Below are 19,051 nucleotides of genomic sequence, written 5' to 3'. Positions count from 1 at the left end.
TCGACATTTTAAAATTTGTAATGCATCTCCGGATAATGTTTAGAACTTCAAAGTTGACACAGCCAAATGACTCAGTATCACGTGAGAGGCTGAAGTAACGTGACTTCTCAAATGAACAGACTGGGAATGCAGTACTAGTCCCAGATCGGTTCCTTCCCTCGGTTAAAAACAGTATTTTTCGTCGTTCCAAGTAAACGACTCGAATTGCAACTGATCGGTGTGGTCGACTACAACCGAGGAGCTAAGTTAAAAGAAACCAGGTAAACTTCAAAATGCTTTGTCATAGCCTAGCTTGTAACGCCACTTTTCAAAACAAGTGACATTGCTGTACTGTTTCGTGGTCTGTCTTTGTGGTTGTTGCAAATTGTTCGGGGGATTCTACTTGTAATTCTTAGTAGGCTACACTTAGCCTACGTCTTATTACTTATTTGTAAATACTTTCTCGGCTATGAGACGTAAATGGAACTGTAGCAAACACACTTGGCTAAATACTGTACTTTTCTGTTATTTATGATGAAGCAAAACTGAAACCTTTTTTCGCTCAAAATGTTTGTCGCTGGCAGATTTTGTTCAGTGTCTTATTTGGGTGTCTTTGAAATACTGCATTATGGTACTTCTCGGCAGTTAAGGCACATTTTGAGACTCAAAGTATCCAAAGTTGTCAGTAACTTCAGATAGATTGTTTTGCAATAGTGGAAATTACACTTGTTGCCTACTGTAGGCGATGTGATCTTTATCAGAGGGACAATAGAGAACCTTCACTTCCCCTTTTCCCAACTGTCATCAATCACCCGTCTTTCCAGCCTAGTTGTAGTCAGATAACAGTTTTAGATTTAGTCCTTAATGCTCTTTTAAATCCATTTCAAATAGCCTAGCTATCTATGTCTACATCTGACATGTTCTGCATGTATCTGCCTGTCTCCACCTCTCCTTTTCTTCCCGGCCTTCTCCCCAAGTTCTCTGTCACTTTTTTCCCCTCAATTGCCTGACTGAGTAGAACGCCCACCCGTGTTCCACAATTGGAGATGGGTTCCATGTTCCGCAGTGAGGAGGTCTGCCTGGTGCAGCTCTTTCTCCAGTCCGGTTCTGCCTACAACTGCGTCAGCGAGCTGGGAGAACTGGGCCTGGTGGAGTTCAGAGACGTGAGTTAGTTACTACTGTCTCCTATCCCCATCAATGCTAAACCAATCACTTTGATCTAGCCTACGACAAGCACAAAGGGAGTATGTTGCATAATACAATCAGCAAACTAATCTTTGGAACAGATGATTTAATTACATAGTTTAAATATAAATTGTTTGCATTGCGATTTCCATCATGGATTTCTTTTTGTTCAAATTAGTATGTGATTTAAATCCATTGTAAATGGAATCCAATAATTTAACTCCTGTGTTTAAATTTTCCTTCTGGCCCTCTGGACTTCAGTTGAATCCCAACGTGAACTCCTTTCAGAGGAAGTTTGTGGGGGAGGTGAGACGATGTGAGGAACTGGAGAAAACGTTCAGTGAGTATATATATGTATTTATTTAACCGTATTTATATTTAACCATACACACACAGTAGAAACCCAACATCTGTTATTTTGACCTTGTGAACTGAGACAGGAAACAAAATAACACAATTGAAGACGTTGTTTTATGCTGAATCAGTCAAATCTTTCTTTCATATTCCCGTGTCCTACGTCCCTTTTATCTGCAGATGTTCTGGAGCTGGAGATCCAGCGGTCCGCTCGGCTGCAGGGCCCCCTCTCCGCCCCCGTCCCAACCCCCCCCGCCCCCCAGCCCAGAGAGCTGATCACCATCGAGGAGGAGAGCGAGAGGCTGGCCAAGGAGATGAAAGAGGTCAGCTGCCTTTTTTCAACGTGGTTAGGGTCAATCCTCCTTCACGTTACAGCTGTTTGTAACCCACAGCTCCCTCATAACCGATAACCTTGTATCCCTTATAACCTGATATAACCTGGACGATAGCTGTGCGTGTGTGTGAGTGTCGCTCTCTCATTGTCTCTTAGGTGTCCAGAAACAGAGCCAGCCTGAAGACCCAGCAGACCCAGCTTAGCCAGTACAGAGGAGTTCTAACCCAGACCCATTCCCTTACTGGCTCACAGGTCAGAACTACAACTCCCATTACTCTCCAGCTCTAACCCAATATCCAACCCCTACCCACCCCTGCCCACCCCCTCCTCTAATAGTCATACAAGTTTCCACCTGAAGGGTTTTATTCCCAGACTGACTTAGTCACACTTCTCCATTGCCACAAACAGGAAGTACACATTAAGAACTACTACTGATTCCTTTGTTCCCCATTTCAGGGCCCACCTCCCACTACGGAAACTCCAGGCCTGTTTGACAACCGTCAAGATGTTCATCTCAGGTAGGTCTGATAAACCAAAAACCTTCCCTTCAATCTGTATCAACAGTTAAGCTCAGCCTGACTCTTTAGAAAAAAAAGAAAAACAATCCCCCCCTTCTCCTCTCCTGCTCCACCAGTTTTGTATCAGGAGTGGTCCACCCATGGAAGGTCCCTGCGTTTGAGCGGTTGTTATGGCGAGCGTGCCGTGGTTACATCATCGTGGACTTCCGAGAGATGGAGGAACGACTGGAGCATCCTGACACAGTGAGGAGAGCCTTCTGGGCTGGATGGAGTGATCACTGAAGTCATGGGAGCGCTCAACTGATCAACTCAAAGCGTGTTTGTTTGTCTATTACAGGGGGAAATGGTGCAGTGGACGGTGTTCCTCATCTCCTATTGGGGAGATCAGATTGGACAGAAAGTCAAGAAGATTTGTGATTGGTCGGTAAACCTGTTGACGTCGTTTTTTTTCTCCTGCAGATGAATTGCATGGAACCTTGAGCCGATGTTTGTCCTCTGCGCACACTCTCCGTCTAATGTCTCTCTCTCTCTCTTCCAATGCTCTCGTACACCCCAGCTTCCACACCCAAACCTTTGCATACCCTAGCAGTGTCACAGAACGAGAGGAGATTCTCCAAGGACTGGATGGAAGAATTCAAGACATCAACTCTGTGAGTCTTACTAACTGTTAAACTAATGGTAAAAAATTAATAAATTAGTGGTGGGCATAGATACATTTTTAAAATCTAGATTAATCTCAATGTAATCTTGGCGTTAATCTAGATTAAAATGGCTCATTTGAATTCCGCCTAAGGCATTCAGAATATGTGTACCACCCAAATAATGACTAAAAAGTAAGTCTTTGAGAACGGGTTTCTCAGGCCAGGTGGGGCATTAGACCAGGGGGCTCATCTCCTGTTTCCAAAATGCATCACAAACTGCTTGAGAAAGCTGTTCTACTATGATAATTGGTGATGAAAATAAATTGTGTTCAATAAGATGTACTTGTGTTCATTAACTGTTTATTAGATTAATTAGCTTGGCTGATAAAGCTGTGCTGATAAAGTTTGCCTCGGTTGCACTCAAACATAGTAGTTTGACGACTCTTCCCCTGCGCTACATCACTGCTTTGCCCGGCATCTTCCGCGTTAGCTAAGGGATGCTTTGCGTTTAGGTGGTATTTGAGACTGGAAGAACTCCTACAGTTAACTAATTCTGCATAGCACAAGGTGCAAACAACCTTAGTCTTGTCGAGGTTTCCATTGGGAAGCTTCTTAAAAAGAAATTTTCCCTGAAGCAAACCAGGCGGCTTCATAGCTGCATCCATATTAACACGTGACGTTTGATGTGGTAATTTCATACACAAGGCATACACACTGGTTCGAAGACTCGTTCTCGCCCCCTACAGTGCAATTCGGCTAGGTATACATCCGCGCTAAAATATCAAGGTGAAAGTCATCATGGATTGCGTGGTATAGACCCAGCTCCAAACCCAATTTTGAGAATAGATTAACGGCAATATTTTTTTTATCGCCCGATAAGAGTTTGACATTAACGCAGCACGTTAACGCCGACGGCCCACCACTAAAATAAATAAACTCAAAACTGCAACAAATAACCTTTTGATCTTATATCAAACTACACAAACCGCACCTGTAGTTTACAATAAAAATTCAAATAATGTCCTGTCCACCATAGCAGGGATCCACAATGTGACAAAACTCCAAAGTCCATCCCTGCTTCTCCCTGTGTTCCCGGCAGGTCCTGGAGCAGACGGCGAGCTACCTCCAGCAGCTGCTGCTGCGGGCCGTGGCCGTCCTCCCCCAGTGGAAGGTCCGGGTCCAGAAGTGCAAGGCGGTGCAGGCCGTGCTGAACCTCTGCAGCCCCTCCGTCACCGACAAGTGCCTCATCGCCGAAGCCTGGTGTCCTGTCAGCAAGCTGCCCCAACTGCAGGCCGCCCTCAGGGAGGGAGGGGTGAGGACAGGGGGGGGAGGGGGAAGGACATGGAGGGGTGAGGACAGGCGGGGGGGGGTCATGGAGGGGTGAGGTCAGGGGGGGTAGGACGGGGGGGGGGGGTCATGGAGAGGTGAGGACGGGGGGGGGGGGGGGGGACATGGAGGGGTGAGGACAGGGCGCCCCTCAGGGAGGGAGGGGGGGACAGAGGGAGGAAGGAATAGATCAGGAGGGGTTGAAGGAGGGAGGAATAGAGGGAGGGATGGAAGGGGGAGGAGGAAGAGGACTGGGGGGTTGAAAGGAGGGAGGAATAGAGGGGGAGGGAGGGGACAGGGGGGGAAGGAGAAGAGGAGGGAAGGAAAACAAGTGAATGGAATGAAAAGTATGATTGACGTATCGAGGTGTGTTCATCTAACCACCCCCCTCCATCCTGTTTCGTTTTCCAGAGGAAGAGTGGGAGCGGAGTGGACTCGTTCTACAACCGTCTGCCCACCACCACCCCTCCGCCCACCCTGTTTCCCATCAACTCGTTCACCGCGGGCTTCCAGAACATCGTAGACGCGTATGGCGTAGCGAGCTATGGCGAGGTCAACCCAGGTACCCTTCACCACGTCAAAAAGTCAATCAAGTAACAACGCCTAAGTCAATCACCGTGGCTCAAGTTCCTAACACTGTAGGGAGGAAGACAAGGAACTCCTTTGGGTGATTGGGGTTCTAGAAGATGAAGTTAATGTCTCTGTCCTCTTTTTCGGTCCCTGCCATCTTTCTCCTGGGCCTCGGTCCCCTCTCTGTCGTCGTCTGGCTGCAGCGTTGTACACCATCATCACCTTCCCCTTCCTGTTTGCCGTCATGTTCGGGGACGTGGGCCATGGCCTGCTGATGACCATGGCAGCTCTGTGGATGGTCCTGGAGGAGAAGGATCCCAAGCTCCAAAACAACAGAAACGAGGTGAGGACGGACACACGCATGACTTCTGGCTGTTTACATGATGATCCTCTGTTTCCCTCCACGAAACCACCACTACCTCACGCATTCTTCTTCTCCTTCCCTCCTTCCCTCCCTTCCCGCGGTCCAGATCTGGCAGATGATGTTCGGAGGGCGCTACCTCATCCTGCTCATGGGCCTGTTCTCCATCTACACGGGGGCCATCTACAACGAGTGCTTCAGCCGTGGCCTCAGCCCCTTCAACTCGGCATGGCACATCCAGCCCATGTTTGAGAACGGAGTCTGGACGTAAGGAAACAAACACACACACACACAGAGCTTTACCTCAGGTGACCCTGTGACATGGTCTGACGAGTGTATTTTTTCATTTTTTTTCATTTTTTTTTTCTTTTCATATTTCAGTTCTAAGGACATCAGTGACAACCCGTTTCTAAGTCTGGACCCAAACACAACTGGAGTCTTCACTGGCCCCTATCCCTTTGGCATTGATCCAGTAGGGCACCGCATTTTCTTACATCCTCATCCATTCATCCATCTATCACGCCAATCTTTCGGATTCTCCCACCATTGGTCGTGCTACTTTCTCATTCATCGACCTTGATTTCTCTTTTCTCTCTCCCTCACACCTCGATGTCCTTATGACCTCACGTTGCTGGCACGCTACACACCTCCTCGCAAACCGGATCAGATCTGGGGCCTGTCCACCAACCACCTGACCTTCCTCAACTCCTACAAGATGAAGATGTCCGTCATCATCGGCGTCATTCACATGACGTTCGGCGTGTGCCTCTCCCTTTTCAACTACGTGTGAGTCGTCTCAACGCGTCGAAGGCTGCCGGTTCGGTTAGTGTGGCTGTTGTGTGCAAGACGTGTTGACGCGGTGGGTCTCCTCTCCTTCCTCCAGACACTTTGGCAAGCTGAGCAGCGTCTTCCTGGTGTTGCTCCCCGAGCTGTTTTTCATGCTCTGCCTGTTTGGCTACCTGGTCTTCATGGTGGTCTTCAAGTGGTTGGCCTTCGGGACGGATCGGTCCAACACCGCCCCCAGCATCCTCATCCACTTCATAGACATGTTCCTCTTCACGGAGAACAAGGACAACCCTCCGCTTTACGAAGGGCAGGTGGGCGGGTCTGCACGTGTGTGTGCGCATTGTGTACATGTACAGGGTATAAACTCCCTCACTGTCTCTCTCTCTCTCTGACTCTCTCTCTCTCTCTGTGTGTCTCTCTCTCTGTTTCTCTCGCTGTCTCGCTCTCTCTGTCTCTGACTATCTCTCTGTCTCACTCTCTCTCTCTCTGACTCTCTCTCTCTGTCTCTCTCTCTGACTCTCTCTCTGAACGTCTCTGACCCCCTCTCTCTCCCCCTCCCTGTAGACGACAGTGCAGACGATCCTGGTGGTCTTGGCTCTGTGTTCCGTCCCGGTCCTCCTGCTGGGGAAGCCCATCTGCCAGTACCTCACACACGGCAGGAGACGGCGCGTCATGCTCAGGGTTAGACTCGCTCCGTCTCCTTGTCCTCGCTCGTCTCTTCTGGAGGCAGTGTCGGCTCAGTGCTTCCCACATGCTAGCTCTGTCCGTGTGGCGGTGCTGATGGGAGTCTGTGTTTTCCGGGTAGGAAGGAGACAGGCGCCCCCTACTGGCGGAGAACGGATCCATCAACGCTCAACAGGAACCGAGGGATGTGGAAGGGGGGGCTCACGATGAGGAAAAGGTAAGGGGGTGGGAGGGAGGGAAAGGGGGAGAGAGAGTGAAAGAGAGGGACCCTTAACTTCACATTCTTTTACAGTCGAATTTGAGGTCTTGTTTTCGTTTGTTGTTGCAATGTTTCTTCGCTCCTCTTTGCTCAGTTCTCTGGTCTTTTCTCATATTCTTTCCTTTTCTCTCTCTCTCCCCCCCCCCCCACCCTGTAGGAGTTTGATGCTGCTGATGTATTCATGCACCAGGCCATCCACACTATAGAATACTGTTTAGGCTGCATCTCCAACACAGCCTCCTATCTACGCTTGTGGGCACTCAGTCTGGCACACGCGCGTGAGTCACACACACACACACACTCAATCCTCCATTTTTTTTAATGTGCGTGCACAATCACACACATGACTGAATGTCTGTCCTTGGTGGTGCAGAGCTGTCGGAGGTGCTGTGGGTGATGGTGATGCGTCTCGCGCTCCGCTGGGAGGGCTACCTGGGCTCCGTGGTGCTCGTCGCCATCTTCTTCTTCTTCGCCGTGCTGTCGGTGTCCATCCTGCTGGTCATGGAGGGCCTGTCGGCCTTCCTGCACGCCCTGCGCCTGCACTGGTGAGGGAGCCGGGGAAGAAGGAAGTGTGGTGGGGGCGGGGAGAGGGAGGGAGGGAGGTGTTTACGTTTTGGCCGCTCACCTTAAACGTTGAGTTAAGGATGGAGGAAAAGAGAACATGGAGGTTTGGTGATGGAGAGATTGCAGACTGGCGGAAGAAAAAGGAAGTGACATGAAATTGACTCAATAGTGATGAATTGCTGGATAGAAGATTTTATATAATATTGTTTTTTGGTTGGTCATCCCTCTCTTCCTCCAGGGTGGAGTTCCAGAACAAGTTCTACAGTGGAACAGGCTACAAGCTCAACCCCTTCTCCTTCTCCTCTTTGATCAACGCCCAAGCTCCAGTATGATCGCTCTCATAGCCAGCCAAAAACAGTTGCCAAATTGTTGTTAAGTCATTGTGATTTGTCCATCTCTTACTGTATTTTAACCCCCACCCCCACTCCTCAAAACGCACATACACACACGTCAGTGATTATTTTGAATTTTTAAAGTTTTAAAACGTTTTTCTATTGTGCACAGTAGTAAAGAATTCATTAATGCACTAGCCCTTAAAACATGGCATTGAGTGTTGGATACGAACCCGCGCAAACTACGATCAAATTAAGAATTTCTCTTCTCTCACTTGTTGAACGAAACAAATTCCAAAATACACTTTTTTAGTACATCCTCTATGACCATTTTCATTTTACCATCATTGTGAATGTCGTAGGAAGAAGACTTCCTACTGTTTTTAACTCAGTAAACGGTTACTACTATTTTTGATTAATCTTACTGTCCATTTTTCAAGTCTGGTTGCAGATGGCAGTTATGAAAAGGGAACTACATGTGTTGTCTTAGTAAACTATTCAACCTAGAAGGGAACTCTTGACAGTGACAGTCATATTAATGAATGCAATTTTGAAAGTTGATTGTAGGTGTCCTATGGACTTGGTAGATTGACATGTTTATCTTGGTGCTTTTATCCAATGTCAAGTCACATAGACAGAGGGGACACAACATAGCATTATGGGACAGAATGGTTGTAAGCCTGGTCACCATTTACCCTGTTTTGCACTATCACTGTGGCTTTGTACCAAATCAAATTAAAATGAATCTCCTGCTTCATACGATTCGAGTGTTTTTCATGGTGGGACCACTAGCACATCCAAGTGGTGGCAACTGAGGTGAAATCAGTTTCGTATTCGAGATTCAACAGACATTGGCCGGGTTTCCCAGATTCGTCCTTCGAGTCGGTGATCGCGCCGGCGCGATCAGAGCGCAGGTCAGCTTTCGGACTACGCAGCATATAAACAAAGACACTCAGAGGGCAGCCGTCGATTTCATGCGGAAGTGCAGACCTGAAGCTACATTTGAGTGCTTGGTTTGTGTAAATACACCAAGTAAAACTTAAGATACGATCATTTCAATTCCATGAAAAAAGTGCGTCCAAAAAATGCGCTCTTTTATGCGCGCGTTGCATTTATTGTAATATTTTTCTAGTTTTTTGTCCAAAAATGAAACGGAGAAAAACGGGTGATTCTACTGACTCATAGCTATAGGATGCACGAGAAAACGAGAGGACAAAGAGACGTCTAAGAAAAAACTAATTTGGTTTATTATGACTAGTTTTCGAAGTATTTTGAGTAGTTTAGCTAAACATTTGGACTTATTTGGGGGGCAATGAGTCGGACACGCTGTCCAACATGCCGGCGACTTGTTATTTCTACCTCAGAGCAAAAAAAAAAAAAAAGATGGACGACCAAGATTTTTTGTTTACAACGAGAGGTAAGAAAAACATTCATTGCTTTCGTTTATCTTATTATATTATTCTATTCTACTTCGCTGTAATACAAATACCTCAGAACATATTGATTTTTGATTCTTATACATCTTTTTTTTTTTTTACGTTTTATTGACATAAAGAGAAAAAAGAGCCATTGTGGCATAGACGGAGGTTCTGCGGTGGTCAAAGAGAAGGTTATAAATGAGCCAAGGGTGACATCTAGTGGAGAAAAAAAAAATATATTTATTTTTTATTTTTTGAATATTGTGAATAATTTTTTATTATGGGACAAATATGGATGAATAACAGTGCATATGGATAGAACTGCTCTCTTTGTAAATAGCTTAATTATAAATCAACTTTACCTTTTTATGTTCACATATACAACTTGTGCTTCAATTTCAAACTTTTGAAATGCTTGATTGAGCATATGTGTGTGTATTATAGTCAAAAAAACATAATTTTTCCACACGGAGTTTGTGTTTTTGTGTCTGTTTGGGTCCAGTATGTTGAAAAGTATGCCAAAGTGAAAATCTTAATTTAACTGGTCATGTAGGTGAGATTGTGCTGAAAAAAAGATACCAAACATTGGTATGATAAACATTTCTTTATGTAGTATATCAAGGCCAAATCAAAGGTACTCAAAAACGGACAAAATAGCTCCAGACTCCATAGAGTTAAGAAGCTCTTAACGCTAAGAGCGTCTTAAGAACTATCTAAGGGCGCTCTAGAACGCTCTTAGAACGTTTTTAAGAAGATCTTAGCGTTAAGCGCTTCTTAACGGATCTGGGAAACCCGGCCATTCATATTCGTACATCCGTTCCGGTTCCGCGTCATATTTAGGGACCGGGGTAAAAGAGTAGACAATCCGAATGTTTCTTCAATATCTTTGTCAAAATCGACCATACAAACTTCAAACTTGTTGAACATTCTTCTACTACTGACTGACCAATTTGTCCAAGCTTTGGTTTGGTGATAATGTTAATTATTGATTAACCCAGAGCCAATAAATCAATATAATCACACATTTTCCAGTATTTCATCAATATCTTTGTCAAAAATTACCACAGAAACGTCAAACTTGTTTCACATTCTTCTACTACTAACTGAACAAGTTGTCCAAGCTTTGGTTTGGTGATATAGACGATTATTGATTAACCAGGGCCATAGCCAATAAATCAATAACACATTTTCAAGTATTTCCTCAATATCTTTGCCAAAAATGACCACAGAAACTTCAGACCTGTTTCACATTATTCCAATACTAGCTGACCAAGTTGTCCAACCTTTGGTTTGGTGATAAAGTTGATTATTGATTAATCCATAAACAATAGGTCAATAAATACACAAATATTTCAGTATTTCCTCAATATCTTTGTCAAAAATGAACATAGAACCTTCAGACATGTTTCACATTCTTATAATACTAGCACACAAAGTTTTCCAAACTTTGGTTTGGTGATGAAGTTTATTATTGATTAACCCATAGCCAATAAATCAACAAAAACACATTTTCAAGTATTTCCTCAATACCTTTGTGAAAAATGAACATAGAAACTTCAGACTAGGGGTGGGCGATATGGCCAAAATCTTCTATCACGGTATGAGTAATTTTATATCACGGTTACGGTATATATCAAGGTATAGAAATTGTTCTGTAAATTCGATCAAGATATGGTACAAAATAACCATATCGTACATCATCACACTCTATTATTGATTTATTACAAACAAAAACAACTGTCACGAGACAACACTTGAGTTAAAAACAAAAGACTCAAACTGTACTGTAGCTACAATATCCAACTTATCGATTAAAGATTTTCTGGACTGCGTGAGCTTTCTAGCTAACTGTCTACCTGGACACAATAATTTGCGTTCGGGGGTTAATAAAGTACCTATCTATCTTATCGACTATGGAAACTTTATCATATGGCTTCAAATTTTACAATGAGGAGGCTAACAAGTAACACTAGCAGGAAGTAGCATTGCTACGAGTGAAACTACACAGTAGTGTAGTACAGTAAACTACAATTCTAAATATCGCAATAATGCGATTTATATGATGGCTTATATACAATACAATAACCAGACATTTAATTGACACGTGTAATACAAAAATATAGTATAAAGTATACCGCGGTTAAAACGGTATAGCCAAATCTCTCCCGGTAGACACATTTCTACCGTCGCACGGTATATACCGTCATACCGCCCAGCCCTACTTCAGACCTGTTTCACATACTTCTAAGTTGTCCTAATTTGGTTTGGTGATAAAGTTTATTATTGATGAACCCATAGCCCATGAATCAATAATAACACATATTTTCAAGTATTTCATCAAAATCTTTGTCAAAAATTATCAGAGACCCTTCAGACCCGTTTCACATTCTTCTACTACTAGCTGACCAATTTTTCAGTAGTTAGTAGTTGAAGAATGTTCAACAAGTTTGAAGTTTGTATGGTTGATTTTGACAAAGATATTGAAGAAACATTCGGACTGTCTACTCTTTTACCCCGGTCCCTAAATATGACGCGGAGCCCGAACGGAGGTAGGCTACGAATATGAATGTCTGTTGACTCTCGAATATGAAACTAATTTCACCTCGGTGTGATGGCAGGCACTGTCACCCCAGCAAAAAGCCTTTCTACCAAAAGCTCCCTATGCTAAAATATGTAATTTTTACATGACAGTACATTTCATCCAATGATACTAATATTATTCCTGGCATTAGTTAATCTTATATCTTATAAAAATGTACCTTACATTTTTAGCATAGGGACCTCCTGCAGGCATCCAAACCTGCAGAGACTCCCCCCCCCCCCCTCCCCCGAGAAACGCTCGGTGTATCATGAGAAGCAGCTTACGCTAACCTAGTCCAGCCTGAGCTACCAGAGTTCGACCCCACGTTGGATACATATCGTCCCAGAGTAGTCTTGTTGTTGTTTTCTAATTGCCTCTAGCCTTGCAGATCATGTTTGTCTGGGTATGCTTTCTGCTTAGTTTCTCATGTTGCTGTGCTGCTGGTGAGTATGACAGTTAGCTAAGTGCTACTGAGTTAGCTCTTACTGTAGCACTTAGCTGACAATGCTACAGTGATTGTCAGATATAGGCTAGCTCGAGCCATATTGGATTTTTTTTACAGGAAATAAAATTGTCGAGCCCCTTTTGCATTACAATTTATTATCTATGACAGGTGCTTACTTGGAGACTGCCCGCGTCTGTTATGGCACGGAATATGTTATTCCATCAATATTCGAATCCTATTTCATAATTACCAAGCTGTTCTTCAAGCCATCATACCCTCAGGGATCACCCAAGACACTGGTGTTAGACAAATTGGCGGTGAGCAGTGTTGGATAAACTTCTTGATGGCAAACTGTGTGAAGGCCTGACCTGGTTGTGCCTGGAGACAGCAAAACATTTGTGCCTTAACCTTTTCCTGTGAAAATCCCAGTTAGTGACTTGCATGACTTATGAACAGTGATCTTACACTACTTACTTACCTAGTAGCTATTTCAATGGAATTGATTAATTGTTCTCTCAGGCTTTCTTTGGTAGGAATTTCCTACTAGGAAACAATGGGAATACAATTCTTTAGTCTGACAAAACAACTAGTTCTATAAGCCATTGATCTCTATCTCATTTTGCAAAGTCTGGTGCAAGCAAGACTACCTGTTTACTGAAAAACAACATTATGATTCAATTTATTTCCCTATATTTTCCATATTGTTGTCATGCTTCTGGGACATTGTATGAAGATGTGCCCTTAATGCAAACATTTAAATAATTGTAATTATTCCCATCAGCTAAAAGACCCGCGTTACAAATCCAGCTTCTCGACCTTGAGAATACCTGATGTAACAGAAGACGACGATGGGATTTTCTCTATTATGTATGACGATGGCATTACATTTGATATCCTCAGACTGGAAGTTACTGGTGAGAGGACCTGCATTTATTACAGCTACATTGAAATTTCAGTTGATTCGTTCATGGGAAGCCAGTTAGGTTTTTCCCAACATTATGACCACATTTTCTGTCAGTTGTTGTAAATGTCTTCATTAATAATTTGGATGTTTTTAAGAAGTCTCGCATTCACCCTTATTGTTTCCTCTGTTTTTCAGATTGTTCTTCCAAAGCAGTTTTGACTTACGGTTCTAGGTTCTTACAGACTGTTGTCAGTCAAGCTTCTACCTTGGACTTTCTGCCTTTAGAATCCTCTGAGCCAGTCGTACTCTGGAATCAAACAGACAGTCAGGCTGGCATAGAGGGCATGGGGGTGATGGAAAGCCGCTCATGGGTGGTATCGCGTGTCACCCAAAAGCATCAGGGCCACTATACCTTCAGAAAGAGCGATGGGCGGTTTCTGTCCAGAAGAAATTTGGAAGTGGAAGGTGAGGGTCTCAGATTGTAGGCTTTGCCCTATTACTCTCACTTCCTAAAATGGATGTGACCGTATGCACTGTTACGGTCTGGTAAATGTTGGTCATCATTCGGTATACCGTGTGTTGTTTTTCTTATCCTATCGTCTCTTACTCAACATTTTCTCTTGTTTCTCTTCTCTCTCAGAACAGGTTGAGTGGTACACTCTGGAACGTGGTGAGACATTCAACATCAATTTCTTCCTGGACTCCACCCAGTTCAACCTCAACTATTTTCAGGAAGGGGACCCAGAGGCCACACTTCTGGTCAGAAAGGGAATAGAGATGTATGACGATCCCACCCGAAATAGGCTTGAGATCATGGATAGAGGTTTTCGTTTCCAAATGTTAAATTTAGAGAACCAGGATTCTGGCAAGTTTGAGCTCAGAGACCAGGACAACAACTTGGCATTAGTAGTTTGGCTGAATGTAAAACGTAAGTGGCAAAACAGATTCATATGTTGTGTAAAAGATACCAGCAGTTTTTCTACTTTCATTTACATCCACACACAAAACCATCTCCACCTCATTTTAACGGTGGGATATTTTAAGGTACAATAGTGTACACTAAGTGATTTTTTCTTTCCCTGTCTTTCAGCTCTTGTTCCTGTGGAGACTTATGTTTTTGTGGGAGTTTCAGTCGTTATCCTGGTGGGTATCTGTTGTTGTGTGAGGAAGTGCTGCTGTAAGAGGAACACTTCCAAACGAAACGCCTCTGCTTCCGGGTCAGGGCAGGTCGTGGTCCACCAAGACGTAAGTAAAGTGTTCTAGTCAATAAGGGAAGTGGTAAGGGAAGAAGGCAAAGCACCAGTCATTTGGTTCCTCAGCTAGATTGCTAAACATGTTGGTTTTGTCTCCTGTTCATGTTGGCGTACATTTCACAGGAAACCTGTCACATGACCAGTCAACCCTCAGGCCCAAGTTACCCCAGCCCCCCATATTTTCAGAGTTATGCTAGTGAACCGGTCGTCACAATATCCCCCGCTGCACCCTCTGGCCCAACGTATCCCTACCAGTCCACTGCTCCTCCCCCCAATCCATCGGTAGGTGGTCACTGATAATATCCTTTCCCCTTCTGCACATCGAGCCTTATTCACTCCACGAACATTCATGTTTGTTTGTTTATTTACCTAAACCTGATGGATGTTTTTCTGTCTCCTCTCTCTCTTTGGCACGTGTCAAAACCAGTCCACTGACACGACGACCCTTAAGGATGAGCCCCACACTCAGGTATCTAAAGTCACCCCATGCACTTGTATGTATGTTATGCAAGCCATCCACACAGTTTGACCCCTTGTTTCATGTTCCCTCTCTTATCTTTCTCTGTTCAGGTGTCCACCTCCACAGGACTGGATCCTCCTTCGTTCTCTCTGGGTTTCGACTTCCTCTCTTCGGATTCTGAGACTCAGTTCAAGCTTCCTCAGAGACTAAACCACCACACTGACTTCTCTCCCAGCTCAGACCCTTCCCCCTCTGCAGATGTCTACAACTCTGACAAATTGAACTTCCTGTAAAAGAAAATACTGGATTTTGTGGGACCTTGGTCTGGTCACATGTCTGTTATGTGGGCGAATTCTATGGATAAGTATGAATTATTTATCATTTATTGTGGGCATATGTGGGCACCTTCTAAGGATTATTCAGGTCTACTTTGTTGAGTTGAGGATGAATGCAAGCCAAATCACCTTCTCCAGTTTTTATACATTTATGTTTTATTCTCTGAGAATTTGTGCCTTTAAAACAAAAATGTTTTGTGCTCTGATGGGTTATCCAATATTTTGTACTAGGACTATCCACCACCAGTTAGCAGTCACTTCTGCGAATCTAACTGCACTGCCCTTGATGCCCTGTGTACTAAACCTCCCTTCACCAGTACAGGTTTGGGAATATCTACCTGCTTGCATTAGTCCTGGTGCTGGTTATGGCCTTTCCTGGTTGTCTTGCCAGGCCTTTCTGACCTCATATACTATTGGACAACTCAATGTCCCATAGCCAATAGAAACTATTCTAACTTTGTGTGTTGTTTTGGACTTTAATAAAGATGTCGTCCGCACTAAGCTTCCCTGTCTACCTCAACAAAAGAGAAAAGAAAAGATAATTGTGATGCAGAACTAGATGCAGTAATTGGTCCCCTCTCTCTCAATAAGCCGGTCTCACTGGAGACCTTATAGACATTTCTGGGAAGATATAAGAGAATTACTACTGCAGGCTTTTTGGAAATCTTAAGGACATATATTCTCCCACCCACAATGAGATGCGCAAATTTGATAAAAGTGCAATAAATAAACAGAACTATGTATCTAAAACTACCTATACCACCTAAAATGAAAGAAACACATTTCAAAATTATGAACAACATATATCCCTCCAAAGAATTACTTAGGCTTCGTTTTGATATTAATGATAACTTGCTCATTCTGTGAATTTGACGTGGAAAACACACACCATATATTTTTCTCATGCAGGGTACAACAAACATTTCGTCTCGACATCCACAAATGGATAAAACTAAATGTCTCACTATTCCCAGCTTCTATCTCAAGAGATGATGTTACATTTGTGATGAGACTGCAAAACAAAATTATGATTTATGTTGCAATGTTATACTATGTATTGCACAGTTTGTATGCAGAGTCTTGAAATCATCCCCCAAATTTCCTTTTTTCTTATATTAATTTAAATGATACCATAACTCCTTAAAATTGTAAACAGAAGAAAAGAACAAGAATTGTATGATATGCTAAAGCACTTTCCCACAATGTCAACAAACCATAACTGAACTGAACTACCCCTTTTATGTCATATTATTTAATTGATTTAATGTATATGTATATTCAATTTATTTTTGTTCTTGTTTTGTCTGTTTCCTTTTCACTTCACTTGTAATTCATTCTGTATTATAAAATGTGCATTTTTTATTACGATGTTATTATGCAATTTGGTAAATGTTCTGTACATTCATGTTCAAAAAGAGTATTGATGTGGCAATGTATGGTTTGTTAAAATTAAAAATAAAAATGCGGGAAACTCCCAGAACTTCCGTGAGACTTGGGATGTCTGCTCCTGCCACCCCAGGTGAAAATATGTGCATTCTCAGCTTCAAGGCGCCGCCGGTGCTGCATGAAGTCGAACACACCTAATGTCTAGATCAGGGTGGGACAACAACAGAAAGTATATTCCGTTTTGTTTAGTAAGCCTGGGATGTCCTTCGAGGCATACCATAAGAAGTCATATTTATAGTGACTTATAATGAAGAACATGAAATTTATAATATCGGTTAGGTCTGGTCGTAGTGAGCATAGATATATATGGATGTAAGAATATTTCAATAGGAATCTTTGGTTCAGCCATTCGGTGCATCAGTCAGTGCACTTTTAGTCGGTGGACTTTAAGAAACATGTTATTCCGGTTGACAACGGAAGTGGACCGAAAGTCAAACATGTCGCTAACCTTACACATGCTAACGTGAACGTCCTATGTAACACATTTTGTTATTTATTATAATCCTCGAGGGTTGATAATTAACGTAGAATATTGTTGGTCACTCGAGAGGCAATGGCTGTTTTGGGCGAAATATGTCGAAATTTACGGACCGTGTTAGGTCAAATACAGCGATACGGGCTTCTAGGGACAACAACCAGCCTAAGTGTTAAATCAGGTACTAAACGTTACGTTGTCTGATATACAACATGATTAGGCTACAGGTGATGACTGTTAAAAAATATATATTTTATTAATTTATGTAGTTGGTGTAGGTGCATGTATTGTTGGTGCTAGCTAAAGTAAAAGCCTATCTTGCTCTGTCTCATAACAACCCAACCTGCACCTCAGCCCGTTGTTTCAGCCAGCTGGCCCCACAGCCTGCGGAGCCTCTAGCCGACAACAATGAAGCGGTAAACCCGACATTCGTTAACAGAAACCCGCGGAACCTGGAGCTAATGGCTTTCGGGGTCAAAGACAGAGGATGGAAAACGATTTGGCCCCATCGAGAATTTTACCACAGGTTTGTGTGTGTACGTGTGTGTGAGAAATGTGGACATGGTTATTACAAGGCTAACTTTCGCAATGTCAAATCTGTGCATGCGCGACGTACCCTGGGTAAGTGCTGCCAGTGGAAGTCTAATTCGCATTTCATATCCCCTTTCATTTCTCCCTCACTTCACCCTCCTCATCCTTCTCACTTACCTCTCCGCAGGTTGGTGTTCTCTCGCAGCCAGCACCACGTGACAGCCGAGGTGTTCTCTTCCAACTCTCAAGTTCCTATTCTAACGTGTTCCACCCAGGAGTGGGCCTTGAAGCGGGAGCTAGGTTCCACCCGCTGTGTGGCAGCGTGTCAGGCCGTAGGCGAGGTTTTGGCCCAGAGATGCCAAAAGGCTGGCATCACCAGGATGGTCTACAGAGCCATCCCCTGGCAGTACCGCTCCAATGCTGTGAGTACAGGAAGGAGAAGAGATCCAGAGAGACAATGGTTACCCACTCTGGGTTTATTCATTTACATTTAGTCATTTAGCAGACGCTCTTATCCAGAGCGACTTACAGTAAGTACAGGGACATTCTCCCCGAGGCAAGTAGGGTGAAGTGCCCAAGCACACAACGTCATTTGGCATGGCCGGGAATCGAACCAACAACCTTCTGATCAATAGCCTGACTCCCTAACCGCTCAGCCATCTGACCCCCTATTCTGTGTGCTACACTCATAGATATAGTGTAACCATCCCAACCTCATGAGCTCACATAACCACACCAGTTGGCGTAATGGTCTGCCTTACCAGGCTAGTAGTTGGCCGACCTGGACTGCTATCATTAATATTCACGTCGAGTGTAGCGTCTGAAGGCATTGACAACGTTATTTCCGTTTGCAGTAATGTTAAGACAGGGTGAGGGTCCTATGTGTAAATCCGTCTCTCTGCTCCAGGTTCAGTCCTTCCGGACAGCCATGAAAGAGGGAGGAGTCACGCTTAGCGAACCACGGAGGAAGTACATCGGGATATAATATCGACGACCCACAAACCTCAGGAGCGGCTGTGCTTTGTGCTTGTATCTGTGAAGACGGACATATTTCTACGTAGTCTGTACATAGCTTCACACTTTAACGTCAGAACGTCAAAGACACTCAGCACTGCTCGGCGACACTCGAAAGACGCATCTCAAGAGCAGCGCGGGGCTGAGGTCTGCCTTCGCCAGGATTACGGTTTGTGAGCGGTGGTTTTCATCTCGGCTGGCGACGTCAAAATGCAACCCCCTCCTCATCAAGTGTACCAATATTTTATATTTATGTCGATATGAAACGTCAATAAAGAAGCAGACAGACGAACATG

The 19,051-nt window shown here is 43.9% G+C and overlaps 3 protein-coding genes across 8 annotated transcripts; all 3 read left to right on the top strand.

The window, feature by feature from the left end:
• The first annotated feature begins 79 nt into the window (after window positions 1-79).
• LOC124463982 (V-type proton ATPase 116 kDa subunit a3-like) lies at window positions 80-8,647 on the top strand. 2 transcript variants are annotated; one of them, XM_047015955.1, is made up of 21 exons: window positions 80-260; window positions 998-1,142; window positions 1,426-1,504; window positions 1,699-1,841; window positions 2,009-2,104; window positions 2,309-2,370; window positions 2,487-2,613; window positions 2,708-2,790; window positions 2,927-3,020; window positions 4,111-4,323; window positions 4,749-4,899; window positions 5,111-5,250; window positions 5,378-5,535; window positions 5,650-5,740; window positions 5,936-6,054; window positions 6,152-6,365; window positions 6,619-6,735; window positions 6,860-6,955; window positions 7,155-7,275; window positions 7,371-7,542; window positions 7,800-8,647. In XM_047015955.1, exons 2-21 carry the CDS (start codon window positions 1,026-1,028, stop codon window positions 7,891-7,893), a joined length of 2,487 nt encoding a protein of 828 aa, XP_046871911.1. In that variant the 5' UTR covers window positions 80-260; window positions 998-1,025; the 3' UTR covers window positions 7,894-8,647. The 2 variants fall into 2 exon arrangements, with proteins under 2 accessions (XP_046871911.1, XP_046871832.1); XM_047015876.1 differs by having other exon boundaries at window positions 957-1,142.
• Window positions 8,648-8,761: 114 nt separating this feature from the next.
• Window positions 8,762-16,782, top strand: LOC124464118. Of its 5 annotated transcripts, none has more exons than XM_047016289.1 (9): window positions 12,145-12,335; window positions 12,506-12,654; window positions 13,119-13,251; window positions 13,437-13,706; window positions 13,887-14,169; window positions 14,332-14,486; window positions 14,618-14,776; window positions 14,922-14,963; window positions 15,065-16,782. In XM_047016289.1, exons 4-9 carry the CDS (start codon window positions 13,668-13,670, stop codon window positions 15,245-15,247), a joined length of 861 nt encoding a protein of 286 aa, XP_046872245.1. In that variant the 5' UTR covers window positions 12,145-12,335; window positions 12,506-12,654; window positions 13,119-13,251; window positions 13,437-13,667; the 3' UTR covers window positions 15,248-16,782. The 5 variants fall into 5 exon arrangements, with proteins under 5 accessions (XP_046872191.1, XP_046872245.1, XP_046872035.1 ...); XM_047016079.1 differs by having other exon boundaries at window positions 13,882-14,169; XM_047016235.1 differs by lacking the exons at window positions 12,145-12,335; window positions 12,506-12,654 and adding an exon at window positions 8,762-9,310 and having other exon boundaries at window positions 13,882-14,169.
• Window positions 16,783-17,099: 317 nt separating this feature from the next.
• mrpl18 (mitochondrial ribosomal protein L18) lies at window positions 17,100-19,047 on the top strand. The gene is made up of 4 exons (XM_047027504.1): window positions 17,100-17,391; window positions 17,565-17,736; window positions 17,929-18,163; window positions 18,649-19,047. The coding sequence occupies exons 1-4, from the start codon at window positions 17,289-17,291 to the stop codon at window positions 18,724-18,726; spliced, it is 588 nt and encodes a 195-aa protein (XP_046883460.1). The 5' UTR covers window positions 17,100-17,288; the 3' UTR covers window positions 18,727-19,047.
• The last annotated feature ends 4 nt before the right edge of the window (window positions 19,048-19,051 follow it).

This window comes from Hypomesus transpacificus, chromosome 1, assembly GCF_021917145.1.
Source record: "Hypomesus transpacificus isolate Combined female chromosome 1, fHypTra1, whole genome shotgun sequence".
Classification (NCBI taxonomy): Eukaryota; Metazoa; Chordata; class Actinopteri; order Osmeriformes; family Osmeridae; genus Hypomesus; species Hypomesus transpacificus.
Note: the sequence above shows the minus strand (reverse complement) of the source record. Positions and strands in the feature narration are given on the sequence as shown.

Excerpts from the sequence above, each read along its gene's own strand:
- LOC124463982 (XM_047015955.1), top strand. The coding sequence starts at position 1,026 with ATGGGTTCCATGTTCCGCAGTGAGGAGGTCTGCCTGGTGCAGCTCTTT. Across the intron at positions 2,614-2,707 it reads GACTGGAGCATCCTGACACA|GGGGAAATGGTGCAGTGGAC; the intron begins GTGAGGAGAGCC and ends TGTCTATTACAG. Across the intron at positions 6,055-6,151 it reads CTCTCCCTTTTCAACTACGT|ACACTTTGGCAAGCTGAGCA; the intron begins GTGAGTCGTCTC and ends TCCTTCCTCCAG.
- LOC124464118 (XM_047016079.1), top strand. The coding sequence starts at position 12,284 with ATGTTTGTCTGGGTATGCTTTCTGCTTAGTTTCTCATGTTGCTGTGCT. Across the intron at positions 12,336-12,505 it reads CTCATGTTGCTGTGCTGCTG|GTGCTTACTTGGAGACTGCC; the intron begins GTGAGTATGACA and ends TATCTATGACAG. Across the intron at positions 14,170-14,331 it reads AGTTTGGCTGAATGTAAAAC|CTCTTGTTCCTGTGGAGACT; the intron begins GTAAGTGGCAAA and ends CCTGTCTTTCAG.
- mrpl18 (XM_047027504.1), top strand. The coding sequence starts at position 17,289 with ATGGCTGTTTTGGGCGAAATATGTCGAAATTTACGGACCGTGTTAGGT. Across the intron at positions 17,737-17,928 it reads CATCGAGAATTTTACCACAG|GTTGGTGTTCTCTCGCAGCC; the intron begins GTTTGTGTGTGT and ends ACCTCTCCGCAG. Across the intron at positions 18,164-18,648 it reads GGCAGTACCGCTCCAATGCT|GTTCAGTCCTTCCGGACAGC; the intron begins GTGAGTACAGGA and ends TCTCTGCTCCAG.